The 12,375-nt window shown below is 47.1% G+C and overlaps 1 protein-coding gene across 2 annotated transcripts in view; it reads right to left on the bottom strand.

The window, feature by feature from the left end:
* SETD9 (SET domain containing 9) overlaps positions 1 to 4,970 on the bottom strand; it is a 12,538-nt gene extending 7,568 nt beyond the window's left edge. Inside the window, exons 1-4 of one of the 2 annotated variants that reach the window (XM_018562689.1) lie at positions 4,856 to 4,970; positions 4,404 to 4,410; positions 3,882 to 3,899; positions 2,203 to 2,555 (exon numbers count right to left, since the gene is read on the bottom strand). In XM_018562689.1, the coding sequence (XP_018418191.1) occupies positions 2,203 to 2,555; positions 3,882 to 3,899; positions 4,404 to 4,410; positions 4,856 to 4,961 (484 nt within the window). In that variant the 5' untranslated portion in view covers positions 4,962 to 4,970. The remainder of the gene's footprint in view (positions 1 to 2,202; positions 2,556 to 3,881; positions 3,900 to 4,403; positions 4,411 to 4,855) is intronic. The other variant, XM_018562686.1, reaches the window with a different exon arrangement.
* Positions 4,971 to 12,375: the final 7,405 nt, after the last annotated feature.

The following is a 12,375-nucleotide window of genomic DNA, read 5'->3' as shown; positions in this document are numbered from 1 at the left end:
GGGGGGGAGGGCGGGGGGGAGCAATTTATTGTCTGCAACATACAATGCTGTTTGAACACCTCTCTCTGGGCAGGTTATTAACACCTCCTAGCTCCAATTATGCAAATGCAATCAACACCTGGTTGTAACTAACCATTTATTTGTAATTATATCAAGCAGTCATTGTGATTGAATCTCACTAAGACTGCTTCATAATTTAATAATAAATCTTTGGTTATTATTTGGCTGCTCCAAACTTAGGAACAGCCAATAATAACCTTAGTGACACTGAACTTGCAGTGCCGATCCTGTAGCATTTTAGGATCAGTGTCACTAAGGCTTCTGATCGTCCCTCGTTCCCAGAATGATCAGAAGTCTGCAACATTGTTTCAGAATAGGAACATGTAGCTAAATGTTTCTATTCTGAAACAGTTAGCAAAAAGCAGATACACATCGGCATCGCCTAATCCTGATCTTAAGTAAGAAGAAGAAGAAAAAAAACCATAGCGCAAGCTTCGGCGCATTTTGACAAGTACTTGTCAAAATGCCCTGTATCGGGCCCGATTCCGATGCTAGCATCGGTATCGGGACATTCCTAGTACCAGCTGTCAAACAGTGACAGCAAGTGGGGTAAATACTTCTCTGTTATCCCTGTCAGACACCCGATGCCTGAAAGGATAGATACTGAGTTATCCATGAATGACCAGTAACCGCTGATTCTCAGAGGCATTACAGATCCCCACATATCTGATGCCGTACAGTGTACGCAAGCAGTCATTTGGGGACTTAGTAGCGGGGATGTACAGTATACGTCTCCCATCACTAAGGGGTTGAAGGAGAATTATGAGGCGAGTGATTTTTACTCAGCCTCATAATATGAGCCGACCTGTGACAATGACACTGTCACAGGTCGGCTCAGTAGATCGGGTAGTGAGTGAACACATACTGTCGCTCGCTCACTTCTCGATCTATCCCTGCAGAGAGCCACGACTGTCACTCACGGCTCCCTGCAGGGATTCCCTCACCCCCCCTCCCCGATCCTCCAGTGCTGACTGGTGAAACGGACAGGGGAGAGGGCGGGCACAGCTGGCTCTGCCTCTAGATAGGCAGAGCCAGCTGTCAATCGCGCAGCTGGGTGGATCCAGACAGTATTGCCGGGATCTGTCCCGGCTGCGGCGTCTCAGTATACCGCGAGTTGTAGCTCGCGGTATACTGAGCTTTGGGTGACGGGAGGACGCTAGTTTGTGTTCTCCCGTGACCCTGAGGAGAACTATGGGGAAAAGCCCTGACCCCCTTAGTTCTCCTTTAGAGATTTTGGTTTGTTTTTAATGGAATTTTACAGATTATTTACATTAACGGTGGAAAAAAATCTGAAGTGACTTCTCTAGGTCGTATTTGTTTTAACAGGGGTGTGTAGACTTTTTATATCCACTGCATATACAAAGTTGAAATACATAAATATTTGCTGATTTACTTGCTCAAGTGTTTATAATTCTGGTCAGTCATTCTTACGATTTATAGTTCTCAGACAGACAGGTGACGCACTTATTTGCTGGATCAGCTTTGTCACTTTCCCACCTTTAGTCTCATCATTGAGCAATGAACTGACATCATTAACTCAGTCCAATGAGCAGTAAAGCTGACCCAGGAAACAGTAAGGGCAAACCAGAAAGTAACAGATTAGTGGATGTGCGTGTATCACAAGAATGGCTGCACAAATGACAAGTATTTCAACTGTGTACTAAACGGTTTTCACCGCCCCCCTCCACAGATGCATACCTGCAATTGATCAGCCAGCCGCGGCCTCCGGTGATCTATACATCCATTGCCGCAAGTCTCACTGTCCTGGCCACACTTCTATGGGGCTGTGTTTCGAGGAGAGAGACGAAGGGAGATGGCCCCATAGGGATCTATGGGGATGTAATGTACAAGCATGGCCAGGATGTAAACACTGGCACACAAGCCAGATGAAGGCATCGAGTATGCATCTGTGAAGAGGGGGTTATGCAAGTGCACAATAAGTAAACTGATCCTTTAACACTAACCAGTATTTGGGTCTAAATCACAAGGGACTGAACTGTCACTTCTTTCCATGGAGGAAACAGCTAATGTGCAGATCATCAAGGTGGCTGGCCAATACTACAACAGGGAACATGTATTTCAACTGCCTATGGATCTGTATGCCTGGTTACATGCGAGTCACATTCATGTAGTAAACTGTACCAGGGTACATAGACACTATGGCTCCTTTGGGCACAAACCCTCTGCAAACGAAAACTCCAATCCCGGCAGAGTCCAGAGAGCTTGGCTGTCTTTCAATGGTGAACCCGAAAGATCTGTGCATTATCTCAGCTGCTTGTAGAGTGACGTCCTGTTCAGTGTGGCAGCTCGGTGCTTCTCCAATGTCTGGATTATAATACAAGGCCTTCGTGCATTCAGGAAGCATGTGCAGGAGGTCTCTCTGTCTGTACAAATCAGACATGAAGAAAGCTTGAAAGAGGCCAACAAGAGCGCTCTTCACATCGGCATCAGGAATAAGCTTGTCGCTGCTGCCCTCCGACACATAGCGCAAGGTTCTGTGCAGAGAAAGGAAACAAAAAGGATCATTCATCAAAAGTGGAAAGCTGGATATACACAGATTGCTTTTCCTTCAGCCTGCGGTCTCAATGAAAATAATCTAACAGATTCATCCATGTTAACCACTTGATGACCGCAGTGTTAAACCCCCTTCCTGTCCAGGCCATTTTTCAGTATTCAGCGCTGCGGTACTGACATTTATTGCGTCATGCAACGCTGTACTGAAATACATTTTATACCATTTATTGGGGACAGATGGAGCTTTCTTTTGGTGGTATTTAATCACCACTGGGGGGGTATTTTGTGTTTTGGGGCTTTTAATTAAATTTTTCACTAAATGTTGGGGTTTAATAAGGAGTTGCGCAACATAAAAATGTGCAACTACCACCATTATATTCTATAGGGTCTTGGCATTCAGAAAATATATTTTGGGGGTTTTAAGTCATTTTCAGGCCTAAAATGTGGAATATAACATGGGTGCAAAAAAAATGAAAAAAAGGCCTCAGTCATGAAGGGGTTAACAGAGGATAGCACTATAAGTTTTTTTAGAGCATCTGAAAAGTGGTGTCAGAGTCTCTAAAGGAAACCTGTCAAGAAAGAAACATGGAGGCTTCCATTGTTCAAGTAACCTGGCCACCACGGGGTTAAATACAAAAATAGAAGAGCCCTGTGAAAGCCTTGTGTTTAGTGTCAGGAAGCGCCACGGATTCCCCCCCAAGTGCTGCATGTATTCCACACTACCCCAACATGGAGTCGGTTCTCCTTCTAGCTCATGTCAATACAGGGCTAGCTGGCAGGAGGAACCATTGTGTGTGGCCGAAGGGAGCCGCATTCTGACCCATCAGGCAGATCAAATACCCAAATACCCGCACTGGCAGGTCAGAGGTCTAGTGGTGGTGTTTCAAGACACAGGTCCCCCCATAGGGAAGTCTACTCCATCTTTTAGGGCTCGTTCAATTGGGGCAGCGACACTTCACATGTGCGCTATGGCAGCATACAAACTGAGCGATTAGCTGCATCTTGTTTGTGAGCGCCCAGAACCACCAGACCCGGATGCAAAGTGTCTACGGTCAGTCCAAAGCCCTACAGGCCTCAGGCACATGGAGCCACGGAACAGAAATTGGGGGCATATTTCTGTGGCTGCAACAACCAGCTGCAGCCCACAGTGAATGCTTGTAGGCTGGTTTACATTGCTACTTGTGTAAACCTGTGTATACACACAGCCCTGGATGCAGCTAGCCTGGGACCAGGGTAATTTTATTGTTTATCCGATTAATCGAACTTAATAATCGGCTAACTAATCGATTTTGAAAATAATCGTTAGCTGCAGCTCTAGTATACAGCTGTGGTGGTATAAACCAATCTACAGTCACCTACAACCAGTCAGTACTATGGCCCACTGTACACTGCAGCTGGTTATCCAAAGTGTGGAAACATGCCCACAATATGCATTCCACATGGGCCCAACATTGCCAACACCAGCCATTGATTTGTAGTGGGTACAAAGCTGGTGGCTGTTTGCACATGTGTGTGCATAGAGCTAGACTGTCTGTGGACACCTGAGTGATCTCTTACAGGGCCTGTCACTGTAAACACTTCATCTAAAAATCAGGGCCGTCCCTATAATGAGGTAGCCCGAGGCTGTTACCTCAGAAGGCATCTCTTTGGGTCACATTAGGGAGCAGCAGGCAGAGCGGCATGACTACTCTACTTCAACATTTGCCATACGCATCTCCCCTTCCAGCTCTTAGCAACCTGGGATACTCTAATGATCGCGACCCCCCCTGTTCACTTGAGGGACCCCATATGGGGTCACGACCCACACTTTAAGAAGCACTGCTCTAAACGGCATCCCTGGCTGTAGTCCCGCCCAGCAAACCATGCTGTCACTGGTTGCCAGGACTCCAGCCAGAGCATCCCAGATTGCTAAGAGCCTGCAGAGGGCAGCATCATTCCACACCCCATCCCCCACTGGCTGTGAAGATGACTCTCTGGCTTAGACCCGGATGTGGTATACAGACAGGAATTTGATACTTTTTCTGCAGCTTTGCCATCCCACATTCCTCATCCAGGGTAATGACTGGAAGTCCTGAAGCCAGAGGATCAGTATAACAGCCAGTGCTACCTATACTTCTCCTATGACAGGCACACATTAGGAAGTACCCTCCCTTCATACTGGAGTCACACACAGCAAGGGGTGTCCGCTATTCCCAGAGAGTGCTGTGTACTGGCTGCACACATGTAGGATAGGAGCACACCGTCTCCCAGCCGTCAGATGACAACACGGACTTATCAGCACACCTGCGGTTCCGGGCCAGGTTCAGCGCCACCCAGGGCACAAAGCGGTGTCTGTATGACTTCCAGCGGGTGAGCAGAGCCCTGACAACCGAGCCCGGGAAGGACATGACCACCGGGGCACCCGTGCCTCAGACAGGAACAACGTCACGTGACCGACCTCATGACTGAGAAAGGGGCGGGGACGCGGCTCTGAGTGGAGAAAGGCTGTCTCCCTGCTGCTGCTCCTCCCACCGCCTTCTGGCCAATCAGAAATGTTCTTTTCTGTGTGTAGCTGGTCACATGAACAGCTCGTGCCCGTTCCTTTCCTCAGGCACTCTCTAGGTGGCTGAGGTTGCTGATGTTGGGGACAAAATATCACAGACTTTGTGGGGACATTTTACTGTACAATATGTCAAATACAAGCAACCCCTGTTAAAGCTGCAGTACTGTCTTCATGCTGCTACAACTACATTTCCATATTTAAGCAGAACCAGACCCACCATGTTTATGGTTTCAGAGCTGTAGATAGCTCCTTTTATACCACAGGCAAGAACAGAAAAATGTACCCCCCCAACAGACGTGTGATGTCACCCAACGCCGCATAGGCGTGGCATCACGTGATGTCATGCGCCCCGCCTCCAGGTGCCGGAGAGCGATGCGGATCGGAGAAGAAGCTGGAGCGTGTGCAGCTCCTCTTCTCCCTGCCAAACCGCGGCTGTGTTGGCCCCTTGGCGCCCCTGTTGCTGGGGGGGGGGGGGGGCCCAGCCAGGGCCGCCATCAGGGGGCTACGGCCGATACTGATGTAAGGGGCCCACCTTGCATGGGTATTGGCCGTACAAGTGACAAGCCAGGAGGTGGAGGCGGCCGGGCACCCGCAGATTATCACCTGAGATGATCCATGCGGGCCTCCGGTGTGCCCAGGGGGTCTCCACTGTACATAACATTTTTAAACATGGCCACCGCAAGTAGTGGCGGCCATCTTTAAACCTGGCAAGCGCCCATATCTCATTTAAAATATTGCCGGACAGGCTTCATGTAAATGTACGTCCTCCGCTGGAAGTGGTTATACCAAGAACACGGCTGCTCCTGAAGCCATGTTCTTGGTATCGTGTTAAACAGCAGACGATTGCTGTTTAAATACAAGCGATCCGGTGTCTGTACAGGTGCTGGATCTCTTGTACGGTGCGGAGTTGTGTCTCAATCCTCCACGGCCGCCGGTGCCACCGTCAGCTTCCTGGGCTCATCTGTCCCTCGTAGGGCAAACAAAAATCTTGCACCAGGGCCCATTGTTCCTTAGGTCCACCACTGGTTGGCTGCCTGGTGCCCCTGTTGTAATGGCAACGGGGCGCAGCCAGGCCGGCCCTTGCTGCATCGCCTCTCAATTGTGCATGAGGTGAGTGCCTCACTCGCCCCATGGTAGCTACAGCCCTGATTGGTTTCCTAAAACATTTTCAAGGCTGCCATTGTCAAGGATGCCAGTGTGCCTTTTTCAGCTCTCAACCAAACTTTCCAGCCCTCAAATGGCTGAGGTGTGTTCAGTTCCTTGGCCAAGTGCTGAGTCGCTGTTCTGCAGCACTTTAGTTCACTGCAGCAGCTTCACTGAATGCTTCAGCTGCACCGGGCTAAGCAAAATGGGGGAGGATATTATTTTTGACATACTATTTTCCAAAAAACATTCAGTGTGCTCATCCACCAAAACATTAAATTGTAGGTTCCCACGCTGAATCGATTTCCTCCATTGGAGTTCAGGCACTGCCAGGTTCGCCCACAGTTAAAATGGCCGCTGGTGCTCTGTCGCCACCTTCTGTATCACACTCAGCGCTCTGCATCCACATTCCCGTTAGTGGGGCTGAGCGCTGACTTGCAGCACAGCGTTCAGTGGTAGTTTGCTAACTCAGGACTCGCAGTGGCTGAGCAACTGAACACGCCTCTGGTGTCATAGCTGATCACATGTGCAGCACCATGGCAACTGCAATCCAAATAAAGGCTAAGATGGCACCCTCCTTGGGTGTGAAGGATTGGACGGTGTAGTTTTACCTTAAAGCAGTTTCTCCATGCCAAACAGAAGGTCCACATTTTTGCAAGCACCCTGCTCCCCAGCAAAAATGCACAGCAGATCTCTGAGGGAAAAAACCTTAGCCCTGGCCTGCAATGCTTTAGGGAGGTACAGGCAGGGATCTCAAGTCTCCCTGATGTTCAGGGAGTCTCCCTCTATTAGATAGCGGCTCCCTGACGTCCGCGAGAGAGGCATTTTCTCCCTGAAAGGTTTACTCTGAGTAAACCTTTCCGGTAAGATATCAGTGGGTAAAGTTTCAGAGTGAGGCTTGCCTCCTGGAGGAAGGTCATGTGATCTCTAGAGTAGCCTCAGAACGAGGCTTGACTCTCAGAAGGACAAAACACTCAGATGTGAACAGGGCCATAGAAATTAATGGGATTTTTTGTGTGTTTTTTAGGGCAGAAAAAGCGATACAAAACGCTCAGTGTGAACCAGGCATTACATACTACCATTTGTTTTCTGGCCTGTTGTGGTGTATTGCCAGCTCATTCAAATGAATGGGCTGCCCTAATGCAACGCACATTCATGCACCACAACTGATCAGAATGTGTGGAGTTTTTTTGGGTGGTACGGCCATAACCCTAATTTTTTCAATGGACACCTAACAATGTTTTCTGCAGTGTTATGCTGAGGAAACATCTATGAACACCACAGGCTCCACGCTGCTCTCTGTATTTTACGAATGACGAGGTGTAGAGAGAACACTGCGGTGTCCTGCAGATAGCGGTATTCACTCTCTATTTTGGATAACCTCCCAGAAGGGACTGTAACTGATAATTGAATCAGGAAAATAGCCTGATTGTCTTATATTTGGGTCTATCGTAATCAAAAACAGACACGAGGGACCTCAATTCTCTAACATTCAAAATACATTATATTGCCAAAAGTATTGGGACACCCCTCCATATCATTGCATTCAGATGTTTTGTGACATTTCCTTGCTACTAAATATTCTGCGATCATCTCTTAGTGGTATTATAAGAAAGTGGAAGCAACTGGGAACAACAGCAACTCAGCCACGAAGTGGTAGGCCACGTAAAATGACAGAGCGGGGTCAGCGCATGTTGAAGCGCACAGTGCACAGAAGTCGCCAACTGTCTGCAGAGTCAATAGCTACAGACCTCCAAACTTCGTGTGGCCTTCAGATTGGCACAACAACAGTGTGTAGAGAGCTTCATGGAATGGGTCTCCATGGCCGAGCAGCTGCATCCAAGCCTTACATCACCAAGTGCAATGCAAAGCGTGGGATGCAGTGGTGTAAAGCACGGCGCCACTGGACTCTAGAGAAGTGGAGACGTGTTCTCTGGAGTGACGAATCATGCTTCTCTGTCTGGCAATCCAATGGACGCGTCTGGGTTTGGCGGTTGCCAGGAGACCGGTACTTACCTGAGTGCATTGTGCCAAGTGTAAAGTTTGGTGGAGGGGGGATTATGGTGTGGGGTTGCCTTTGAAGGGTTGGGCTTGCCCCCTTAGTTCCAGTGAAGGGAACTCTTAAGGCATCAGCAAGCCATGGCCTTCTCGTCCAACATCAGTACCTGACCTCACAAATGCGCTTCTGGAAGAATGGTCAAACATTCTCATAGACACACTCCTAAACCTTGTGGACGCCTTCCCAGAAGGGTTGAAGCTGTTATAGCTGCAAAGGGCGGAGCCAACTCAATATTGAACCCTACGGACTAAGATTGGGATGCCATTAAAGTTCATGTGCGTGTAAAGGCGTCCCAATACTTTTGGCAATATAGTGCATCTTCACTTTAGGTCTTCCTTTGTACCAGAAAACATTTTATTTCCAGAGCAATGTGACATAATTTGCACTCCATAGAAGACCACACTTTGGGTTGCTTCCTACCAATTGTCTAATTGCTGGTTAAATGTACTAATGTACAGGGCATCACTCAATATATTCCCGTAGTACACCTTCCAACGCCTAAAGTAAGATGGTGTGGTAGCAACTACCAGCATGATGGCCATCAGGACATAGAGAAGAAAATACACCGATCAGCCACACCATTATCCTCTCAGTGTTTATGTCATGGCTGATCGGTATATAGGTCACCAGCACACTGTGAATCCGTCATCAATAGTCCAAACGTTTATTGAAGCGATCACATCACAAACAGCGTCAGTACATTTCAAGGCTACATGCCTGACAAAAAGGGCCTGCGTGGCCTTGAATCATTGTACTGCCACTGTTTGTGATGTGATTGCTCCATTAAACTTTCGTATAATTCCCAGCTGTCCTTTATAATGATCACACACATGCAGGTGTGAACCAGGGCTAAAGCTGCCCATACACCAGTAGAAATGGGTTAAAAAAAGATTTGTCTGCATGCTAGATTCCTAATAAAGCCCCATTCACACTTGTGCGATTTGTTCTGCATCTGTCGTGACAATGGAAATCACATTATTGTTAATGGTGCCTGTTCACATCAATGCAACATGGTGCAGTGTGATTTTATTTTTGCAAGCGCTTCTTTTGGCGCTAAATTGATTTTTTTTTTCTTAAGCGTTTGCGTGCTTACAGCTCTGGTCTGATCTATGCGATGGGGGAAGTGTGTGGTGATGCATGCAATCCTGCATTGCAGTGCCAATATTTATTTGTATTGCACCACATCGCATGGTAATCAATTACTATGTAATGTGCTGCAATGCCATTTAATAATAATTAAAAAAAAGTGCATGCACTTCTTCCAGTGTGTTTTAGCTGTGGTAGGCAGTCCATTTAAATGAATGGGCTTCTACTGCAACAACTCTGCAACATCCCATTGCAGAGGTGTGAATGAGGGCTTCTGTCTACTCAAAGAAAAAAAAGCTGCCAACGAATGATGTCACAGCAGATATTGTTTGTCAGGGGCCAAAAGAAAACCGCATGGAGCATGAAAACGCATTGCTTGGCTTTTAGTAGTACCAAAAACTTTCTGTATCTAGTGAGCTACTATGCATTTCTTGGTCATTTCCACCCAACTTTGGAGGTAACCCATTGATAACAATTCACTTGTTTTATAATCCCATGTAGCGGACTCAGCAGAATGACCTTTTTAATTGTTCCCACAAGTGTTGAAACAAAGCTTTTATATCTGGTAACAAGTAGTCTTTTTTTTTTTCCTGGTGAAGGGCGAGGCCCAAAGGTCCAGCCAGGACAAGAGATATATAGGCATGACTGACGGCTTAATAGATATTGTCATAGCAATGTTATCATGACCACCAATTGACACAGTTAACAGAAAAAAGACTGAAGATTCACTTCAATTATCTAATCAATTGAAAAACAAATTGTTGTTTATTTTTATCTGCACATAATTGGATAATTGGGATAACAACTATTCTTCTTTTGTTATATGTTCCCATTCACATTGCAGAACAAAACAAATGTATAACAATTGCTGCTTCCATTTAGAAGTGCTTTGTACTTGTGTAAAATCCTCCCTAGCCTCCCCCTTATGTAATGTTAATGAGGGGGCTGTGGAAAGATAGGTTTACTCTAATTACCCGTCTGTACTGTGCTGGAAGATTTCATTATCAGATGTAAACTGACTTAAACAATGTCTGTCCTGACAAATGTTTAAAACTTCAACGCATTGAATGTTAATGAGCGGAAGCTCAGTCTGTCCCTTTCACTTTCAAACTGATCAGAGTAGCTTGCAATCTGCACAAAGGCCTTCACCAAAAAAAAAAAAACAACATAAAACTTAAGAAATACATTTGATTAAATATTTTTAGGTATGCTGTGTGAATGGAAGAAAAATCATAGTTCGGGTTTTCTCAAATCTGACAGCAAAAGTGGAACTACACTGAATGTAGTTCACTCTGCTAATTGTTAACAGTGACAGATTGCCCCAGGGATGGAATAAAGGTTCCCAATGGCGTAAGCTACACCAGTAGCAACATTTAAAGGAAACCTGTAGAGAGAAATACAAGGCTGCCATCATTTTGAAGGAGTCAGTTGCCTTCCCTGGCTTCAATATTTATTACGGAGCCCCAAACTAGTGAGGTATTGGGGTAAGGTATTGGAGGTCATTAACATGGTTTTTGGATCCGCATTGGTTAATACCCCTCAGGTTTGCCTCCTTGGTATATTGAAAGCACCCGAGGTGGCCCCTCACAAGACGGTGGCCATTAAAAGGGCCCTATTTACTGCGTCTAGGTTGGTGGTGCAGAAATGGGTTTCCTCCCCCCCACGCTGGATCTATGGTTGGGTGAATTGGACAGGATGGTGGAGTTTGAACGGGTCACATGCAGACAGGGAGGCAACCTGAAGAAGTTTAACGCTATGTGGGCTAACTGGCTGTTATACCGGGGACAGGATACGCTTGGGTGAACAAGCCAATTGGACCACTGCTTTCTGAGGCCGGTTTTAGGTAACTGGCTTATTTGAGCTATACTGTTATGCGGGGGATGGACATGATGTATCGTATATACGGGCTAGCTGTATTGTGTAACATGTGGTTTTATTTTACCAAGGCGGCCGTTGGACTGAGGGCTCGCTCTTAGCGGTTGTATGTACAGCTCTTTTTACTTTATTTTACCTTATTTTGTTTTGGATCTGATTTCCTTTGTACTGATTTTTTGTTTGAACAGAAAATGCTTAAAGGAGAACTATGAGGCGAGTGCTTTTCACTCACCTCATAGTTCTAGCCGACCTGTGACAATGAGACTGTCACAGGTCGGCTCAGTAGATCTGGAGGTGAGCAAACACATACCAAGTTCACTCACCTTCCGATCCTGTCACGGCTCTCTGCCGTGACAGGGGGAGGGGCTGGATTCCCCTCTCGCCGCTCCGATCTGCCAGCGCTGACTGGCGTCACTCACGCAGCTGGGCGGATCCCGTCATCTACGTCGGGATCCGCTCAGGCTGCCGCGTCTCAGTATGCCGCGAGCTGTAGCTCGCGGTATACTGAGCTTAGGGTAACGGGAGGACGCTAATTTGTGTCCTCCGGTTACCCTAAGGAGAACTATGGGGAAAAACACTGACCCCATAGTTCTTTAATAATAAAATCTGATTGAAAAAAAAAAAAATATGACAGACATGAAAACAAACTGTAAGGCCCCATTTACAGCTATGCTCTGCAATACATGTGCATACTTGTGAACAGGCCTCTAATGTTGTATGTCATCTACACCCTTGGTTCTCAACTGGTGGGTCGTGATCCAAAAGTGGGTCGCCGCATGCCTTCCACTTTTCTAGGTGAGAGGCTCCTCAGCCTCCCCCTAGCGCAGCACCGTCCAGTCTTACACCGAGCAGCTATTCAAAATATGCTGCCCTTTGCCGAGTGTCGACTTGAGGTGGGCTGGGGGTATGGCCGCGAGGGAGATCCATCCATACGTGCATTGCTTACAGCTTCCTCACATGTCTTGTAGAGGTGCCTGGACTGGAGTGACCTCACATTCTGGCTCCTGGCACCTCTACAGGGCATGCAGGGGAGATGGGAAGGGGGTTTAACACCGCGGATGTCAACTGGTTAATGACCGAGGGCAAATGTGGGTCC

Source organism: Nanorana parkeri, unplaced genomic scaffold (assembly GCF_000935625.1).
Source record: "Nanorana parkeri isolate BGI_ZX_2015 unplaced genomic scaffold, ASM93562v1 scaffold591, whole genome shotgun sequence".
NCBI classification, from domain to species: domain Eukaryota; kingdom Metazoa; phylum Chordata; class Amphibia; order Anura; family Dicroglossidae; genus Nanorana; species Nanorana parkeri.
The sequence above is the reverse complement of the archived record's forward strand: the minus strand, read 5'-3'. Positions and strand labels throughout refer to the sequence as shown.